We start from the raw sequence: 21044 nt of genomic DNA on the forward strand, positions 1-21044 counted from the left end.
CACACAACACGCAACACACACACGTCCAGTTAATGAGGACACTATGAGAGCCTCCTGCATGTTCAACTCTGTACAGTGGAACAAGGGTACTTTTTTATTACATCGGTTGAATTTTCTATCCATTCATAGCAGCACATACACAATGGTGAAATTAAGGTGTGTTGGGACATTCAATGGAGTAACATCCTATAAATAGAAAATAAATGTATACAGTTAACAGGGCCTTGTCCAGGCTACGGTCAGATTCAACCCAGCTTGTGTTAGCTGCCCGATGGGGGACAGGAAGGATCCTCAGAAAGGAGGCTCTGTCTACAAGGATCCCAGGAAGGGACTCGTGGTGGTTTTGTGGGACTCTGGGCTCTGGAGAAGTGGCCCTGAGTCTACAAGACACAACCACAACCTGACCTGACAGCCGACTCTCCTAGGCAGCTGCGGTTTGCTCATCTGGCCAATCCTGCTGGGAAAGTGCCCTTCTGTTCCTGTCGAACCACTCAGATCAAGTGAGAGAGCAGGACGTTCCTCCCCGACACTGAAAGGGCTGAAGGAAATGCTGGCCCTCCATGGCAGGCCCGAGGGAGCACAGCCCTGGGTGAGGGGCAGCCATGACCGCAGCTCTGTCCCTGAGCATCGCCTTCCCTGCCTGGGGTCTCCCCTGACAGTCTCTGCCAGGTGGGGGAGAGAACCAGCTGCCCACTTTGAATGCTCTCGTCTGAGCATGGACAAATGACCATGCCCTTTTCCCTCCATAATACAGCATAGGAAAACATTCAAGAGACTCCAATCAGTGACTTTAGAAGTGGGACATCGGGCCGGCCCGTGGCTCACTCGGGAGAGTGCGGTGCTGATAACACCAAGGCCCCGGGTTCGGATCCCACATAGGGATGGCTGGTTGCTCACTGGCTGAGCGTGGTGCTGACAACACCAAGTCAAGGGTTAAGATCCCCTTACCGGTCATCTTTTAAAAAAAAAAAGAAGTGGGACATCAAAGAACTGGGCCTCTGACCTGAGCTCCGTCTCACTGTGGACCTCCAATAAGCCATCCTATCATTTACACCTCACTTTCCTCATCCATAAAATGCGACTAGAAATGACTTTCTTTCCTACTTCTCAATAAATTGTTGCCCAGAATAGCTAGTTTGTTTATATTTTTTAAACAGAACCCAGACTCTTCTCAATAAATTGTTGCCCAGAATAGCTAGTTTGTTTATATTTTTTAAACAGAACCCAGAAGCAGTCTAGTATGGACCAGGTCTGGCAGAAAAAGCAGCATATCACCCAGGAGAGGAGACATCACTTTTTGGGAATAGGGAGCAGGGCAGATAATCAAGTAATAGTGGAGTGACATTAATCACAAGTCATCAAGGGATCCATTATCCAGTAACATATCTACCATTATGATGAGCTATAGAAAAATGTGGACAGTATGGCAGAAAGACATTATTCTTTATAAATAAAATGTTCATTTGTGTCAGTATTCACATTAGAAAAATAGACATTGCTTGAAACAGACCTTCTTTGGATAAAGTACATACAAATCTAGGGTCATGGTCTGACTCCTTTTCACTGTGAGGGCTCCGCCTCCATGGTGAGGAACGTCTCCACAGTTTCGAGAGGAACCCCTTCTGCTGGGCCCATCTGCAGGGCAGGCCCCTCTGCATTGGTCACTATGACAATGTCCTCCTCTTGAGACACTATGGGACCTGGATGGGACAAGATAAGCCCATCAGAAGTCTGAATAAAAATCTGCTTCTGTCCCTGAGACAACAGATCATGGCACCCAGTGGTAATTTCAAAAGCCATGGCTTCACCTACAGCAACCACACTCTCCAATTCTCTCTGGCTGGTGTGCACCTCCATCCCACAGGGGAACTGGTTCAAGTCCCCGGCATGGCTTCTGAGACCCCCTTCATTGGACAGCGATCCCTCCGGGCCAGGCTGAGGCCCTGGCTCAGACACAGTCCTGTAGGCACAGTCTACTGGCATGATATCCATGGACAAAATTTTGTCAAGCGGAGGGGCCGCAACCTCCGTGGGCAGGAGGCTGCAGGGGCTGGACTGCTGATGGTTCACACAGGAATCACACATCTCGCAGAGGTTTCCTGCCTCTACATTTCCAGACCTGCCAGGCAGCAGGGACTCCACTCCACCTGATGACAAGGTGCTGCAGACACCCAGGCTCCTCAGGCTGTCCCCGGCATCCTGGTCTGAAGAGTGTTCCAGAGCATTCTCTCCAGGGTAAACTGCCACCTGTGCCTGGGTCAGCCTCCTGGGCTCTCCTAATGGAGTATAAAGACCCGGCCCTCTGACACCCTGACACAGAGGAGCAGGGCCCACAGAGCCACTCCTGGCTTCTAAGTCAGCAAACACCTTAAGCTGCTGGCCCAGATGGAGTATGCTTCTATCACTATCAGAAACCATCATCGTGTGGCTGGCTTCAGAATGGGGAGAGGTGGCCCCATTTACTGGAGGGGCAAAACCTAAATGGTTCAGAAAAACAGGTAAGCATACGCGTACTGTGTTATGGCCCTATTCACTCCACTCACTATCCAAAACAAGCCAGTACAAATTAACTTTCTTACAAAAAAATTAAAACATAAACTCTCCTTGCTACTTGGTATCGGTAACGGGTTTTTTTTTGTATTAGTCCCTATCATCTATTCACAAAGACAGATTTTGTATTAAAATTGGGTTCTAAGAGTCATTCAGCGGCATGATTTTATACCAACACTGAATGATCGATCACTGGTTCTTCACCAGAGGAAAGCAAAGAATCACCTGAGAAGCTTTTCTAAAATACTCATGTCCACACCCATCCCTACAAACCACACACCTGCAATTTCCAGGGCAGAGGCGCAGGTCCTTGTACTTGAAAACAACCTCCCCAGGAGATTCTGACACACACACCCCAATTAAGAATCACTATCCTGGACCGTCAGTACCCTGAGGGTGAGAAAACCACCTTATTCATCCCTGAGTGTTCCACCTGGGACAACGCAGGGACATAACAGATATTTAAGAACTGTTAGGACTGACCACTAGCTTCCAAGTATGGATGAAGCTAAAAGAGGAAACGCAGACTAGCTAAGTAAGGGCAGTTGTGTTCTCAAGAGGTGCCAGAGAGTTTTTATTGTCCCCATTGAACACCTCCGCCTGCCCTTATGGCAGAATTAAGTAGTAAGTTCTAAAATGGGATTGCCTCTTCCAAGTTGAGACTTTAGAATCTGGCAAGGTATCAGGTGGCCCTGATATGACTTTAGAAAGGCATATAATTATTCTCAGTATGTTCAAAGTGTCTAGTTGATAGGTCTGGCCAGAGCCAGAATATGTCTTGTTTTCATATGTTACATCTCAGCTGCCATGTAGGGCCAAGTTTCATGAAAGCCAAGCCACAGACGCATGTGTCCTTGGGAACCGTCTCTGTCCAACATCTCCTGACCCTCCTGGGTGCAAACCCAGTCACCACCATGAGGCAGCTCTTCAGTTTAATATTGGACTCTAGAAAACCTCAAAGACCTCAAGACTCATGGGGAGTGAATATGGAATGAGGTTGGCCTAAAACTTGAGAAAGCAGAGGATCCTCTTAAATCCAGCCACGGAGACATGCAACCCCGAAAAGTGACGCCCCGAGAACATCTGTGCACGAGGGCAGGGCCTCTGGGCCATGCGACACGTCCACCAAGAGCGCTTTACCTGTGCTGGCAGCTGAAGCGCACAAGGGCTGGGGCTTCTCCCGGCCTCTGCTGTCAGCAGCAGGGTACTCAGTGGGGTCCTCAGGCAGAGTTTCCCTTCTGGTCCTTTTCACTGAGGCCAGTCCCTCTTCTGTGGCCTGAGAAGAGAAGACCCGATCAGCTAAGACTGGGGAAAGCAGGCAAACCGGCACCTCTTCTTCCGGGGGAGCAGTGATGTGAGTTGAAGAAGCCAAACCACACTAGCTCAGCAGTGCGCGGCCAGTCGGCTGGCGCCACCGCCAACCATGCCCACCTCACTGTCCCTCTTCCGTCCACTGGCTGCTGCCAGTGGCTCCCCCTCCACCTCTCGGCCGGGGCACTTGCGGGGAACGCAGTCTGGGTGTACTTCTCTTTTCCTCAGGATTTCTTCTGTGATTCCTAACGACTCGGCAACCTGAAGAGAAAAGGGCAAATAAAAACAAGCTTCACTCAAAACAGATCCAAGTCTCCAGAAGCATGTCGACACATAAGAGTTAAACGGCTGAGTTTAAATCTGTGAAGACCCTTTGCGCAGTGAGGAGTCATTTGAACAATAGGATGAAGATGAACAGGTGGAACAGCTGTGATAAATTGCGTCATCATCAAAACTAGAAGCTTCTGTGTTAGCACAGTTTAGAAGAGGAGACTAAGAAGAACTTTTAAAAAATTCAAAACACTCTCTTTAGTGCTATCACAAGCTTGATAACGTTAGCTGATGCCAAGGTGACTTTCCTTCCTGTTATTCCTCCTTTTTTGAATTATCACTGATCTCTTCAGAAAAATAACCCTGCCTATTCCATAACCAGATCTCCCCTCCCACTTGGTGGCAAGGGCATGGCTTTGGGGCCTGAGCGAGCCCAGGCTGGATCCCACTTCTCTGCTCACAGCCCGGTGGCCTTCGTGAGCCACCCATTTCCCTGAGCCTCCCTTATGCATCTCCCTGAGTTTCCTTTCCCATAGAGAGAGACTGCAGCTGCCTGGAGGGTTTTTGTGAAGATTCGGTTGGTTCCATATGCAAAGCCTATTAAGTGATACATGCTACTATCATGTACACATGGATGTTACAGAGACAAAACCAGAGAGCAAAAGACTGGGGGTGGGGCACAGAAGGATCTGGCAGCAGAACAAGGCTAAAGTAGAAAATGGGTGCCGGACAAGTGGTGCCTACCAACCCGGACAGTGTCCCCTTACAAATTGAGCCATTGTCGTTGCTCCAACCAAGGCCACAACACAGTCTGAACTGCCTATGAAAGATGGACTCCAATGGGTGTGCACAGCGTTTGTGCACATCAAACTCTTTTTCATGATAGGATGACAACATCCACTTTAAAAAACATACAGGTGACTATTATGAACTGACGCAAGTACATAAGGCTTAGCAAAAAATCCATTACATTTGTGTAATATATAATTTCAGAAAATGAAATACAAAAACTTATTAGGGAACATGTTAAACAACAAATTTCTGTAAAAGTAATAACAATGACCAATAAAAAAACAAAACCAAAACAGGCATGTATTATATTAGAGTGTGGACCAAGACGTTTTGCTACAGAAGAGTCAGTAACATATGCTAATCCTCTAATCACAGATAGGCAGGTCCACTGGGTTAATAAAACGGGAAGAGCAGTGTGGCTGGTCTGATGGTGGTGAGTCATCAGAACTTACTAACTTCAGTGTTACTGAAGTTGGTATATAATCCCCCACTGCTAAATTTGACTGGCTATGAAAAAAATGGGAAAAAAAAGCAGTTAAAGGCAGAATGGCCTTTCTGAGTATTCGTCATTGTTGTACGTGTAACAGTTATTTTAAGAAACAAGGCACTATTTAAACAATGGCAGCACTGTGACAGCCAGAAACGATCATTTAATTCAGTGCTCCCCTTTCACAGAGTAGGACGATGAGTCCTAGAGGGAGGTGGGGACTCTGTCACGGTCAGTGGAATAGACAGCGGAGCCTGAACCCAAGTCCCCCATGCCAGTCACTGTGAAAGGCCACTGGGTGATTGGACCTCGTGATGCATGCTGCACCAGCACAGGGCTTAACCAAACAAAGCAAAACTTATTTCTGTAAAGTATCCAGTGCAGCTAAAGGCAATTTGATGATGGCAATGACAGTGAAGTAAGAACTATGTCAAAACAACCACAAAGAACAACTAGGCCCGTGTGTAACCCTCCCCAAAACTTACACAAAGAAGAAAACGATGCCCTGATGTATTAACTGTGATCATCAGTGAGTGGGAGGATTATCAAGTTTTTACTTTTTTTTTTTTTTTAAAGATGACCAGTAAGGGGACCTTAACCCTTGACTTGGTGTTGTCAGCACCACGCTCTCCCAAGTGAGCCACGGGGCGGCCCCTATGGAGTTTTTACTTTTAGCTTATCTGCATTGCTGAGTTTTCTGCAACGAGCGTTTATTGCATTTATATTAAGGGGAAAAAAACTTCACTAGGGGAAAAAGCTAAAAAGGGTTGACTATGAAGATGTCATTTTAAAAACACTTTCCTTCATTCATGGATGTCCCTCTTTTGGCTAACTCTAAAGGTGAACCTTTTTGCCATGGGAGATGTTACCTTATTATTGTTTATTTCCAGGGGCTCCTGAGCATATGGACCAGAACTACTGAGGTAATCTTGACACATTTTCTTAACCATTTTATGTAACTCTTCAAATTCCTTGTATACGGCTGGGAAAACAGGCTTTGCTAGATGACCTTTTTCAACCTTCGTGAAGACAAAGATGACAAAAAAATGTTTAAACCCGAGGCAACGATACGGAGAACACAGAAAGCAATTTAAACAATGGAAGGATACGAGTTCCCCAATCCCCCAGCAGCCGGTCAGTGCGGGCATTTCCTTCACTCTCCCGTGAGCACCTACTGTGTGCCTGGCATGGGGAGGCCAGAATGGCACTATGGGGAGGAGCAGAGCAGAAAACAAACCACCCCTGGTGTGGCCCCTGTGACGGCCACAGAGGGCCCTGGGCGAGCTCCGAGGATGGGGCAGCCCTGAGGGAGGGGAAGGCAGAAAGGCCCTTAGGACCGGCTGGGCCTTCGGCTCTCAAGGGATGTACCCAAGCCTCCTGTGCTGGCCATCAGTGGGAGGAGGGGTGCAGGTGGCTCGGGCTGCATCGTCAGAGCAGGCGCAGAGGGGGCAGAGCCCAGGGTGGAGGAGGCCAGCCAAGGTCGGGGGTATCAGGGAGGGCCCTGACTGGCCACAGTTTGCTGCTACCACTGTTAGATAAAAAATATAGGAGGCCATTGTTTTGGACTGAGCTCCTGCACTAGGCCCCGACAGACCAGACTACAAGTCAAAATGGAGTCACTCACACTGAGCTTCCACGTCACCAAACCGAAACTGAGCTGTTATCAGGCCTGCCTTTGAGAAATCAAGAGAGATAACAGCCAAATTTCCCAAACAGGCCAGTTTCAATCTGTATCATAATAAAGGCCCCTCTGCCTTCATCCTTACAACAAAAAGTAACCTGAAGTAACCTGATGTTAACCAATCAGGTTATTTGTTCTGTCCCTGCCTCACAAGGGAAGTGACTTTGAAATGACTGACCACTTTTTGTTCTTTGCTTCTGCTTTCTTCAGTCCTTCTCTGTCTATAAAACCAACACTCTCTGTTCAACTCATTTGGAACACTTATCCTATTTTACGGAATGAAGTGTTGTCCAATTCTAGAATCACAAATAAAGCCAATTAAGATCTTTAAACAAAATTTGTTGTAATCTTGTCTTTTACCACCACGTTCGCTCCTCCCATACAAAGTTAAAACAGTCAAGGGAGTGGATGAGCGACCTGCCCAAGAGACCCAGCCACGCAGGCACCAGCCCTTCCTCCAGACACCAAGGCATGACCAAGGGCCTCATCTCAGCTCTGTCCTGGAGAAGGGAAACAGTTCCAAATGGCCTGGCTCTTTCTAAAATAGATATGAAAGATGTCTTTCGAAATAACTTCAGGTCATCATCTCACTCATTAATATACACTAAGACTCACCTTCATCAGAAGAAATTCATACACGGTCACAATCTGAGCCAGCTGAGGTAGAGCAGATTCCACTAGATCCTCCTGGTCACACTGCTGGAGAAACTACCAAAAGAAAGTGTTTTGACATCTTTGAAAGCCCTGCAAAGAGTTTCCCAATAGCCAAAAAGTTGGTGCAACACAGAACATAAAAGAAAGTCGCCCCCAAACTCAACAACTATAAACTATAAACATTCTGTTCTATTAAATATCTCACTTGTTCGCCCATTAACAAAGTACTATAATCAATTCTGGGTTCAAAGTTCTAGTCCAGACAAGCACTGAGCACTGCTCTGGGTACTGGGCCCTGGCACAAGGACACGGTGATGAGGAAATGCGTGTCCTGCCCTCCAAAGCTCACCAGCTAGGGCAGGAAGCTGCAGCATCAGGGCGTACACCACATGTCGTAGGCACCCAGTGGAAGACGCCAACTGTGTGCCAGGGTGTGGGGTGGGGAGAGAAGGGGGGAAGTGCAGCTGGAGGCAGCACCTGAGGGGGCTTCAGAAGAGCAGCCCCCTGGAGCGGTGGTGCAGAGAACACAGTGGAGGCCAGAGGCCCCGCAGGCGGCACACAGGCAGGAGACTACTGCCAATGTACAGCCAGGAGAAGGTGAGGACCCAGGTGATGATAGGGGTGTGGGCAGGAGAAGGGAGAGTTGCAGGAAGGGTATAGTCCTTTGGGCTTAGTGACCATAGGACACAGGGTGGCTCTGGGTTCGCAGTTTGAGCACCCGGGCAGATGCAACAGCCCGTGACAGTGCAGGGGTGGATGGGAAACCAGCAGTGGGCTCTGCTCAGACATGGAAGGCAGAGGGGTTCACAGGACACCCAGGTGGAGGTGATTCAAAGAATAGATCTGAGGCTGCAGAGAGAGGTCTGAACAGGAAAAACAGACATGGGAGTCTGCAGAGAAAAGAAGGTTTGAGAAGCCAGGAGGATGACTGAGATCACCCAGGAAAGCTACAAAGTGGGGGGAAAGCTGAGGAAATCTTAGAAACAGAAGGTCTCTCAGTTTCAGGGAGGTCACGAGATGGGGGCTTAGGAAAAGAGATTATTCTATTATTCTATCTGGGAGCTGCAAAGGACTGGAGGGGTTCAGAGGAGGGCCACAGATGGTCATAAAACAGGCAGAAAAGCTAAAGAAAAACCTTTTCATTTGTAAGACAAAAATGTTTAATTATGACTTTCAAAAACCCTTAGAAAAAAATGACCAGGTGACTTTCAACTGTACAGGAAGTGCAGGAAGGTCAAATATAGCCTTGCAACTCACCATGACCCGACCTAAATTGTGGACAAGTTTAGCAACCGTGGACAGGACACACTCTCAATCTTCTGCTTCACACTCACATCCACCTGACAGTTTTGCTGACTGACTGATTTGACTGTCCTCTTTCTCCACGTCTATCCTGTGCACGCTGTCCCCTCCATACCCAAAGCAGGGCCTGACACTTGATGGACACCATGTAAATGTATAAATTAATGTCCATTTCAGGGGAAATTCTCATCTAGAAGAGTTGAGAATGGTCCTGTTCAAAGCTGTCCTCCAGTCCTCTGTGAGACAGAGGTAGGTCAGGTTGGTAGCATCGTCACATTACACTCACTGGGAGGCAGAGTAGACAGGGCCTCACTGACCTCAGAGCCCATCATGTGCTCCTACTCAGCAGACACAAGGTGATCTGCACTTAAATTCTGGATCTGCCACCTACCTGTGGGGTGACCTTGTGTAAGTTATTTAGCCTCTCTGAGTTTCAGGTTCCTCACCTATTAAGATAGGTCATGCAATAAATGAAATGAGGTCTACCCGAAGCTTAGCGTGCAAGCACCAGGGTCTGGTGGGGCTGAGCTGTCACGAAGAAGGTGCTCAGTAAATGGTGGCTATTTTGAATGCTATGAATGAATCAAGTCAGAGACTACCTTACCTCCTAATTCTGAAAATCGATTATCTGGAATTATCACCATACATGCCCAAATGGGAGTGAAGCTAATTCACCAGAGTTTAAATTTGCTACTAGAACACGTAATGTTACCTTTTGCCTCAAGAACCTTCCAGGAAATCCACTTCCTCTCTGAAAACCACTTCTTCCACTTAGCATAGGAGTCTGAAGGCTCTAGGCCCCTTGACAGCCACTCTTTCTGGGGGCCAGAGCTTATTATCTCATGCTCTCCCTTGCTGTGTTTTCCACTTGTTTTCTTTAGGATACTCACTTGGCCATCATCAGGCAAATAAATATAGCCAAAGACAACTTGGATAAATTTAGGCTTCTACTTTTCCAAGTCAATCCAATTCATTCAATAAAACAGGGAACTGAAACGAACACTCCAGGGTTCAAAACCTGAAACCTGCTTTTATATCCTGAAACTTTTTACAGAAAAATAGAAAACCATTTCTGTTGTTTTTTAAACTATTTCCATGTAAACACAGGTTATAATTATTCCAAAACTTATAAAGACAAGCAGCTCTTGGAGTTATACTGCAGGCTCTGTGATCATTTTAAATAGGTAAAACCTATGAATTATTTCAGACAATACTATTCTTGAATTTATTTCTTACTTCATCCGGTTATATTTCAGGTGAACTCTTTAGTTGATCTGGGAATTCAGAAACCTAACAGTGAATCACCACATACCATGTCAAACAAATAGGGTTCAAGACAGGGCTGCAGAGTGACGCACCTCCCTGAGCCCGGCTCTGCCCTTGCTCGCACCCTGCGCTCCCACAGTGGCAGGGCCTCCATGCGCTTGTGTGGCAGCTGCTCTGCTCTGCCGAGGGACAGTTGTGCTGGACTCCGCAGGGGTCTCAGAGTATCCGCTTCTAGGTCTTAGGTGTCCCTCTGATCCCAAAAGAGCTGAGTAACTTCCGTTTTCTGGTTCAGACACCAACGCCTCTTCAACTTCTATAGACTGACCATTCTAGAGAGTGTTGCATACCCCAAAATAAAACAAAATAAAATAATCATGCTTTATACACCCCCATGAAAACTTTAAAGAAGAAAAATGTCAAGTCAAAGGCAAGGAACTTGCTAATTATTTCTCCTTTGCATAATCAGGACACATTAACTACAATCAATGCATTTTAAACTTTCCCAACAAAGTACCCTGCAGGACATGAAGGAATATTAGCCAGCCAGTAAGTCTGGGCCGACAAACCGTAACCCTGGAGTGTTGACCAAAATGAAGCAAGGTATCTCTCTCACATGACTGTCATCTTAAAAAGTTGATAGAATTTTTCCCCCTAATTCATAATTTATCCAGGACTTCTATTTTTTTATGATAGATTTCAAATACCATAAAATACATCCTTTGAAAGCAAACAATTCAGTGGATTTAATACATTCGCCAGGCTCTGTACCTATGACCACTATCTAATTCTACAACATTTCCATCGCCTCTGAAAGAAACCCTACCCATTAGCAGTCACTCCTCATTCCTCCCTTCCCCAGGCTCCGGCAGCCACTAATCTACTTTCTATCTCCGTGGATTTGCAAGGCTTTCTGAACAAAATCCTGGATCCGACACTGTCTAGCTATTTCCTCTTTCTGTGCCCATTCCCTCCTCTAATATACCCACACTTCCCAGGACAGCTAGAAGGTTAAGTGAGCTGATAAAAGGAAAGCACTCAAAGTGGCAGCCAGCACAAAGTATGTCCTCAAGTCATAAAGAGTTTCCCTCTAAATCTTTGTTACAATGAAGCTTTAGGAGGCACATGAGGTTAACCTGTGGCTTTAGGTACCATGTGGCCCTCAGGGAGGGAGGGGAAAGACACAGATGTGCCCGTCCCTCCCCACTCCAGCATCTGGAACAATCTGGATGGCCATCATTCCCAAGGCCAGCTGCCTGGAGTCACAAAGTCAAATATTTAGAAGCAGCTTTTGCTGTGGTATAGGATTTTATTACTGAAGGAAGCAGAAAGTGCCAGTCAGCCTGGTTGTCCACTTTGTCTCAGTTCTGGGTGTGCTGTTGTCCCTCACGATCACTACTAGAACACCTTTCCTTCTCAAAATGTCCAGGATGATAAACTACATGGTCACTGTAGGGGAAAAGCAATAGCCCCTATAGGTTCTTAGCTGAGACAGACCCCTGTTACAAGAGACAGATTAACAAGAGCAAAACAAACAGAAGTTGACTGACATGCACATTCCATATACACACGGGAGACACCCAGAGAATGAGCAGTTCTCAGAGAAGTGGTTTTGAATTCCTGTTTTTACAACATCTTAAAGAAAAGACAATCAATTTTTAGAGAAGTGACAAGAAAAAGGAAAAGGACTTTGAGTCTCAATGGGAGGGTGGCAACTTGAGGGAAGGCAAATAAGGGGCAGACAAAAGTTAGAAAAGCTTATCAAAGGAGTGGTTTTGAATTCCTGTTTTTACAACATCTTAAAGAAAAGACAATCAATTTTTAGAGAAGAGACAAGAAAAAGGAAAAGGACTTTGAGTCTCAACGGGAGGGTGGCAACTTGAGGGAAGGCAAATAAGGGGCAGACAAAAGTTAGAAAAGCTTATCAAAGGAGATTCCTCTAGTATCATCTCCAGGCCAACAAGGGTCTAAAGCTGTCTTTGGTAGTTGACCTTTGTTCCCCCTGGTAGATAACAGCGCAGGATACCTCTGTCTTTGTAAATCTATGTTCTGCTTTTAGGCAAAGAGGGGGGGAGCAGAGAGCTTTCCTATAAAATAAAAATTATAGGAGGCTATTGTTTTGGATGAAGTCCCTGTACAAGGCCCCAACAGACAGAATAAAAATCAGAATGGAGTCACTCGTGCTGGGGTTCTATGTCACCAAACTAAAACTAAGTGGCGCTGGCCAGGTAGCTCAGTTGGTTAGAGTGCAGCCTTATAACCCCAAGGGCACAGGTTCAGATCCCTGAACCAGGCAGCAACCAAAAAAAGTTTAAAAAAAAAAGCAAACAAAAAAACTAAGTTATCTGACCTGAAAAATCAGGAGAGAGGGATAACAGCTAACTTCTAATAGGCCAGTTTCAGTCTTCAATCAGCATGAAATAAAATTCCCTGTGTTAATCCTTAAACTGAAGTAATCTGATGTTAACCTTTCTATTATTCTGTCTCCCTGACCCTATGTTACAAGGACAGTAACTCTGAAATAACCAATCCACTTTTTTTCTTTGTTTCAGCCCTTTTTCTTTTTCTTCTTTTTTCATACTGAAAAAGCAAAGGCAAACTGCCCTTTTTCTGTCTATAAAACCAACCTCCTCTGCTCGTCTCATCGAAACACTTATTCTATGTTATGGAATAAAGTGTTGTTCAATTCTAGAACCACTGTAAAGCCAACCAAGACCTTTAAACAAAATTTTTTTATAACACCAATCCTTCGCAAATTTTTCCAAAAAATTGAAGAAGGAACACTCCCTAACTCATTCTATGAGGCCAGCAGTACCCTGATACCAAAGTTAAACAATGACATTAAAAGAAAAGAGGGCCGGCCCGGTGGCGCACTGGAGAGTGCGCCGCTTGGGAGCGCGGTGGCGCTCCCGCCGAGGGTTCGGATCCCATGTGGAGACCGGTTACCTCTCACTGGCTGGGTTACCGCTCACTGGCTGAGCGCGGTGCGGGTGCAACACCGAGGGTTGCAATCCCGTTGCCGGTCCCTGGCACGGGCGCGACACTGAGGGTTGCGATCCCGTTACCGGTCAGTAAAAAAGACAAAAAGGAAAAAAAAAAGAAAAGAAAACTACAGGCCAATATCCCTGATGAACACTGATGTAAAAATACTCATTAAAATACTAGCAAACCAAATTCAGCTGCATATTAACAGAACTATACTCATGACCAAGTGGAATTTATTCCTAGAATGGTTCAACATATGAAAATTGATCAATGTAATACACCATATTCACAGAATGATGGGAAAAAAACCATATGATCTCAGTTGATGCAGAAAAAGCACCACCAAAATTCAACACCCTTTCATGATAAAAAACACTCAACAAAATAGGAATATAAGGAAACTATCTCAACATAATAAAAGCCATATATGAAAAACCCATAATGAACATCATACCCAGTGGTGAAAGACTGAAAGCTTTTCCTCTAAGATGAGGAATAAAGCAAGAATGCCCACATTCGCACTCAACAAAATAGGAATATAAGGAAACTATCTCAACATAATAAAAGCCATATATGAAAAAGCCATAATGAACATCATACCCAGTGGTGAAAGACTGAAAGCTTTTCCTCTAAGATGAGGAATAAAGCAAGAATGCCCACATTCGCCACTTTTATTCAACATAGCACTAGTAGTTCTAGCTAGAGCACTTAGGCAAGAAAAAGAAATAAAAGACATCCAAATTGGAAAGGAGTAAAAGTATCCGTATTTTCAGGCAATATGGTCTTATAAGTAGAAAACACTATAAAGCTTCCACCAAAAAACGTGTTAGAATAAATGAATTCAGCAAAATAGGAGCATACAAAGCAAATATACAAAAATCAGTTGCTTTTACGAAAAATGAACAAATCTAAAAAAGAAATTAAGAAAACAATTCCACTGAAAGTAGCATCAAAAAGAATAAAATACTTAGGAATTAACTTAACCAAGAAAGTGAAAAACTAGTACAATGAAAACTATAAAACATTGCTGAAAGAAATTAAAGAAGTCAAAAAAATGTGCTCTTAGATTGGAAGACTTGATATTGTTGAGATGTCCATACTACCCAAAGTGAACTACATATTCGATGCAATTGCTACCAAAATCCCAATAATGTTTTTTGCAGAAGTAGAAAAACCCATCCTAAAATTCATACAGAATCTCAAGGGACCCCAAATAGTCAAACAATCTTGAAAAAGAAGAGCGAAGCAGGAAGATTCATATTTCTTGATATCAAAACTAACTACAAAGTACTAAAAGAGTGTGGTACAGCCATAGTGATAGACACACAGACCAATGGAACAGAAGAGAATAGAAATGATTTTTGTATACATGGTCAAATGACTTTTGTCAAGGCCACCAAGACCCTTCAATGGGGAAAGCAGTCTTTTTAACAAATGGTACTAGGCAAACCGTATGTTCACATGCAAAAGAATGAAGTTGGGATCTTACCTAATACCATATTAAAAAAATTAATTCAAAATGGATCAAAGAGTAGCCAAAATCATAGAGACAGAAAGTAGAACGCTAGTTGCCAGGTGTTTGGTGCAGGGAAAATGGGGAGCTAGTATTTATGGGGACAGAATGTTTTGCAAGATGAAGAGTTCTGGAGATGGATGGTGGTGATGGCTGCACAACACTATGAATGTACTTAATGCCACTGAATTGTACACTTAAAAATGGTTAAGATGGTAAATTTTTTTAAGTGTAAAAAAATTTGGAAAAGAAATTTTGCTGTGGTAACACAAACCCACAGTAACTCACGTTGGTTTTGTTTTATTGGGAGTTTGAGAAGGGGCAAAATGGGGAGAGGACATGCTGAGCAGCCTGTTACTGCTGATGCCCCAGGAAGTACCCCGTGGACTGCCACCCCCACTTCTGACCTTTCCCAACACCCTCTGTAATGTCAGTGTAGCCAAGAGGGCACTGCTTTAGTCTCACTGACCAGATCTAAAGAACTGACAGCTGCATTCCCATCAAATGTACTCACTAAATCATGCCAACAGACAGAAGACACACACTTTCCCACCTGTTTGGCAGCAGTGCAGACAACGGTGGGGGTCTTGGGTCTCCCACTAGGATGATTTTGGTCCTGCTCGAACCTTCACCTGAACCCCCATCAGACACTGAAAAGATTCATTTAAGGATAGAGGCAGGAATGAGGACACTGTCACCCAGACAGAAACATTACCTGCAGGCCACCAGGTGCTGGCTCTGTCCCTGTGACACAGCATGAGAGGGCCCCTCCCTCACATGGAGCAGATGGTGGGGACAGCTCCAGGGAGGTCAGGCTGGCGGTCCTTCCCTCCATGTGCCCATGGGTCACATTCCCATTGGCTTTCACAGACAGCAACATCTCAGGTTCCAGCTGGCCATGGCCTGGATTCAGTTTAAAATGCCTAGCCAGCCCCCCTTTTCCTATGTAGGACTTTTCACACGTCTGACACTTAAAAGCCTTGGGCCTCAGGGAGCAGCTCGATAAGTCAAAGAACGCCCGCTTTTCCCTCTGGTCTTCATCTTCCTCCACACTCAGTTCTGAATAATCATCAGAATCTGATAGGTGACCATCTGCCAAATCCTCCATTTTAATGAATTTATAATCTTTAGCTTTATACTTGGGAGGTCGAGATATCCGTCCAGAACGTGTTTTCACTTTTAAAGATTTTTTTAGTTTCTCAGTACATTTTGTATGCAAGTTAGAAATAAATAAATGTGCTGAACTGGATGAAACAGAAGTTATTGCAGGTGGGTCAGAGGCCGACAAAGGGGTCAACATGGCACCCTGTCCATTTGGAGTCTTGGGGACCATGACCTTCTTCACAGGGACTGGTTGGAGGGCAGGCAGTGGTCTCTGTACAAACAACTGAGCAGGAGGCTGCGGTGAGTCACTCAGGAAGTGTGGCTGTGGCCCAAGGCTCACATGGGGCTGTACTCTGAGCAGCTGAGAGCTAGCAACCTGGAGCCCCACCAGGCTGGAATTCTTCCCGGGCGGCTGTCTTTGTCTTGCTGTTTTGAGCTGGATGACGGCCAGTGGGGGCATTGGCTTTTCCTGACCTTTCATTTCTCCAGATGTTACCTTGACACAAATGGCTTCTAGTTGCTTAAATATAGAAAGAAGAAAACAGGAAAGAAAAAAACAGCATTATGCTGCAATTTTGCTCTCATTGTAAATCCATTATTGCAATCTTTTCTAAATTATATCTCACATAGAAAAAAAGTCTACGTAACGTATCTGTACTGTTTACAGTGTAGCATTATGCTGCAATTTTGCTCTCATTGTAAATCCATTATTGCAATCTTTTCTAAATTATAAAATATATCTCACATAGAAAAAAAGTCTACGTAACGTATCTGTACTGTTTACAGTGTTTTCTCAAACCTTTCTGACCATATACCACAGTGCTACATTTTACATCAAAACCTAGTACACATGTGCAGAAACATTTACATTTATAAATGAAATAAAAAGTTGATGAAACTACTTACCATCCCTACATGAATGCCCTCTAATGGTATCTATTATACATCACTTCTTAAAAAATACTAATCATGGCCCGCTAAGTTGATTTCATGACCCATTAAGAAATATCATCTTTCTTTATAGTTTTTTTACCCATGTGTTTTTTACCTGGAGTCCTTAGGACTCAATTCAATATGTGGGCTCACTTTTTTAAAAAAAAGTTTTAAATAAAATTCTGGAACCCAAAAAATCCATAAAGAACAATGTAACCCAGGTCCCTGCCACCCACCGTATGACATGCAACATTACTGGCTCAGATGGTCTATGATATGCTCCCAACGTGTACACCCTTCTTTTTCTGCACGCCCCCATCCTGAATGTGCTGTTTATCATTCTTATGCCATTTCTAGTATTTATACTGCAGACACAGATAGCCCTAAAAATATATAGTTCAGCTTTGACTATTTTTTTTCTTTTTCTGGCCGGCTGGTATAGTTTTGACATGTTTTTAAACTTCATATAAATGATATCAGCTCCTGCTTGTCCAGGTTTTATTACCCCCTATTTTGCTTTGTGAAATTCATCCGTCTTGATGTGTGTGGCTCTCAGTGGTTCATTTTCTCTGCAGTCTGAGCGCACTGTTCTCCTGCTGATGTACTGGTGGTTTCCAATCCTCTGCTCTTACAGTCTGCTCTGAACCTTCATGCATGTGTGAGTGTGAGCTTCTCCAGGGGCACATACCTAGGAGTGAGGCTGCATATCTTCAACCATTAAAAAAAAAAAAAATCTAACAAAATTTTAAACGCATGTTGTTCTTTGACCCCGCAATTCCACTTCTTGAATTCCATAAAAAAGCACTCATATTGGCACTCATACTCATACAAAGATGTATGTTCTAGGAGGTTTAAGGCAGCACAGTCTGTATTAAGAAAACAAAGGGGGATGGCTGCCTTCAACAACATTCCACAAATATTTATGGAGCACTGATCATGTACCAGAAACACTGCTACAGGTGTTAAAAATACAGCTGTCATTGGTGAGAGGGTGAGGGGAGAAAAACAGACAAGGTTCCTGCCCTCACAGAGTAGAAATAATGAGCATTTCCCTCTAGGCAGAATAGAGACACAAACATCATCATCCACAGCAGGGTTTCTCAACCTTGGCACAACTGATACTTTGGACTAGTAACTCGTTGTTGTGGGTGGCTGTCCTGTGCACTATAGCATGTTGAGCGGCATCCCTGCCTCTACCCACTACATGCCAGTAGCACTCCCAAGTCGTGACAATTAAATTAAAAATGTGTCCAGACATTGCTAAATGCCCCCTGTGTGAAAACCACTGATTTGGGACCACCAACTGGTTTTCTTTGGACTCAACTCTCTACCAGGGGACAGTGAATAAAAACGTCACACACAGCAGAATAAAAACCCTCACTGGCACGAAGCTGGAGTACATCTCTTGTCTGTATGTTATACACGACTACAAATAGCAGAGACAATTTGACATTTTGGTTTATGAAGACGTATACAGAACTATTGCCAGTGCCACGTGGGTGCCCCATTCCTGGGCTACTTGTGAATCAAATGACAACTAGATTTACTTTGCATATCCTTCAAGAACCATATTTGTTTCATTTTACCACCAGTCACAGAGTATCTCTCTAAGCTCTTGAGATATTACCAGCTAATGCCATTATAAGAATACATACACATGCACATTTTTTTTTTTAAGTTTCTGACCTTTTCTTCTCCTAATATCTAATTTACTGTTAATACCAGGCAGTATGCTTTTCATTTCAGATATTGTGTCTCTCTAGAAGTTCCGTTTGGTTTTTTTTTTGTTTTGTTTTTTTTCCTTTTTGTCTTTTTTACTGACCGGTAACGGGATCGCAACCCTCGCTGTCGCACCCATACCGGGGACCGGCAACGGGATTGCAACCCTCGGTGTTGTGCCCGCATCACGCTCAGCCAGTGAGCGGGAACCGGTCTCCACATGGGGTCCGAACCCTCGGCAGGAGCGCCGCCCTCTCCAGTGCGCCACCGGGCTGGCCCCCAAATCCTATTGTTTTAAGGTTGCTGATCCCTTTTTATGTTGCCTGAATTTGGCCTGGTGCTGCTTCATCCTGCTGTTTGTCTTTCCCCCCAATGTGGAACAGACAGATCTTCACCTGGGAAACAGCATTCCCAGCCACATGGGACATATACAAAGAAAAGTAAGACCTTTTCAATCAAGATATTGACCATCAATGGTTTTATGAGGAATGCCTTGATCATAAAGGGGGAAATAACGTCTTCTCTACAAAAGCAGTTCTCTAACTTTCCCTGGGCTTACAGAGGGTATTTGTAACTTGGATGAGACATCCTGATCTTAAACAAAAGACTTCTAATTGATCAAAAATTTTACAAAAGACTGGATGCTCTGAAAGCAGTAATGTCCTGGACAGTTTTACATTAACAAACTCTCTGGACTCAGAATCAACTATTTTATGGAGCAGAATCCCATTCCGGAGTTTCAACAATTGGTAATTACACCCAATTCACAGCACCTGGAATGATGCCACTGCAGCTGCCCTGAGAGATGCTGACATCACCAGTCCTCACCTGAAGTAAATTAAAAGGACTTGCCATGCTAAATGATACCAACTTTGCTTTAAATGCTTATGTCTTAACTGTGCCAACCTGATCTATAGCTTTTTCTTTTTAAGTAAATAAAACGGGGGAGATGTGGAATATACTATAAAGCATATGTACTTCACAGGGCCTGGTTTTCCAAAGCCTTGCAGTTTCAAGTATTGACCTTGCAGAGGACTGGAAATTTTCCTCAGGCTATAAAATCTCTGGTGTAAGATAAAGATTTGTGACACAGCAAGGTTGCTGGCCCAAGGACAGACTAGTTACTGATTGGTATGTAAAGATACTGGAAAATTGCTGGAGGGAGAAGGAATGTTTGCTAAGACCAAGCTTTGTTGGTGGATCACTTAATTGCCTTAATGGAGTGTCATCTGACTTGTTTCACTGAAAGTTACCAGCCTATACTGTTAAACTATAACCCCACCTATGCTCTCTTCCTGTAACTTCCTGGTGTAGAAAATAAATGCAGGAAGAGAACCCCAATTTGGGGTTAATTTCCCAAGGAATGGATGCCTCTCACTTGAGCGTTCCCAAGGGTAGTTAACCACTTTGGGGCCTCTCACTGCTCAGAAGAAAAAAAAAACAACTTTAGTCAAGTCTTAGTCTCTCCTTGAGGTGGCAGGTGGTGTCTCTCACCATGCCTCAGGCCCTGCAGACCTGCTGAATCAGATCTCCTGGGGTGCAGCCCCAACATCCGTCCTTTCAAAAGCTCCACCGATTCTGAGGGCAGACAAAGTTCCTAAAGGAATGTGGATAGGAAAACAATGAGATCATGACACGACAGGTGCAACAGAGAGGCAGGAACAGCACATAGGTGGTAGGCTGCCCAGAAGAGGAAGCCTTCTCTGAGGGAGGCCTTGAAGGCTGAGAAGAATTTTTGTCAGGTGAAAAGGGCATTCCAGGTGTAGGGAAAACATGTGCAAATACATGGATACATAAAAAAGGGCACAGCATGTTGGATGGAACTGGAAATGTTTCTGTGAGGTAGAACAGGCAAGATAGTGAGGGGCCAGAGCATCAGTTTGACCCATGGAGTATGTCCACTTGGCCTGTGCTTCTACTGAACACAATGAACCACTGGGCCTTTCTACCTTGGTTGTCTAAATGCACCCCTTCCCACCCTCCCCACCCTGGAACACTGCCTCTCATCTTCTGCATTTTCAACTCAGAACCACCCTTCAATGTCTAATTCAGATACTCCCTCCTCAACATAATCACTTCTGATCCCAAGCAAGAAATAAGCTCTATTTCTCTAAATGCATTTAGTTCTCTATCTGTACCTCTAGTCTTCTGACCTTGACTAGAAGTCATTTGGGTCATGTTTTTACCTTTTGTAAGTTCATAAACTCCTTAGGGATAAGGTACACATCTGGTTTGCGTTTGTGGCCTCCATAGCACAGTTGAGACTGAAAGAGTAGCAGAATGGGCTGCAAAGGTGTATCACTGAGAGTGCAGGTAGTATAAATTTATACTATTCCCATTAGATCAGCTACAGATTACAACCTTATCATGCTGCCTAACCTTGATTAAATTTGCTTTCTTTTTATGTAACATATGTCATTTTTGGACTCTTTCCTAAATTGCCACACCAAACTCAATTAAAAAGCTGTGGTCATTCAGCG

At 44.4% G+C, this 21044-nt stretch overlaps 2 protein-coding genes across 2 annotated transcripts; both read right to left on the reverse strand.

The window, feature by feature from the left end:
• Window positions 1-1424: 1424 nt before the first annotated feature.
• On the reverse strand, window positions 1425-15436 carry ZNF839 (zinc finger protein 839; the record flags this gene model as incomplete). Its single annotated transcript, XM_008592921.1, has 7 exons — window positions 1425-2477; window positions 3691-3826; window positions 3982-4122; window positions 6280-6429; window positions 7707-7799; window positions 10406-10642; window positions 15362-15436. Coding segments are annotated over 7 exons (1749 nt in total), but the record flags the coding sequence as incomplete, so codon positions are not given.
• LOC103608492 (zinc finger protein 839-like) lies at window positions 15370-18247 on the reverse strand. The gene is made up of 2 exons (XM_008592922.1): window positions 18227-18247; window positions 15370-16432 (listed from the first exon to the last, which is right to left on the reverse strand). The coding sequence occupies exons 1-2, from the start codon at window positions 18245-18247 to the stop codon at window positions 15503-15505; spliced, it is 951 nt and encodes a 316-aa protein (XP_008591144.1). The 3' UTR covers window positions 15370-15502.
• Between the last annotated feature and the right edge of the window lie 2797 nt (window positions 18248-21044).

This window comes from Galeopterus variegatus, unplaced genomic scaffold (genome assembly GCF_000696425.1).
Source record: "Galeopterus variegatus unplaced genomic scaffold, G_variegatus-3.0.2 Scaffold8472, whole genome shotgun sequence".
Taxonomy (NCBI): Eukaryota; Metazoa; Chordata; class Mammalia; order Dermoptera; family Cynocephalidae; genus Galeopterus; species Galeopterus variegatus.

What these genes read in the sequence shown, in the direction of transcription:
- LOC103608492 (XM_008592922.1), bottom strand. Translation starts at nt 18,247, where the DNA reads ATGTACTCCAGCTTCGTGCCA. An exon ending in TGTACTCCAGCTTCGTGCCA is followed by an intron (nt 16,433 to 18,226) that starts GTGAGGGTTTTT and finishes TCTATATTTAAG; the next exon opens with CAACTAGAAGCCATTTGTGT.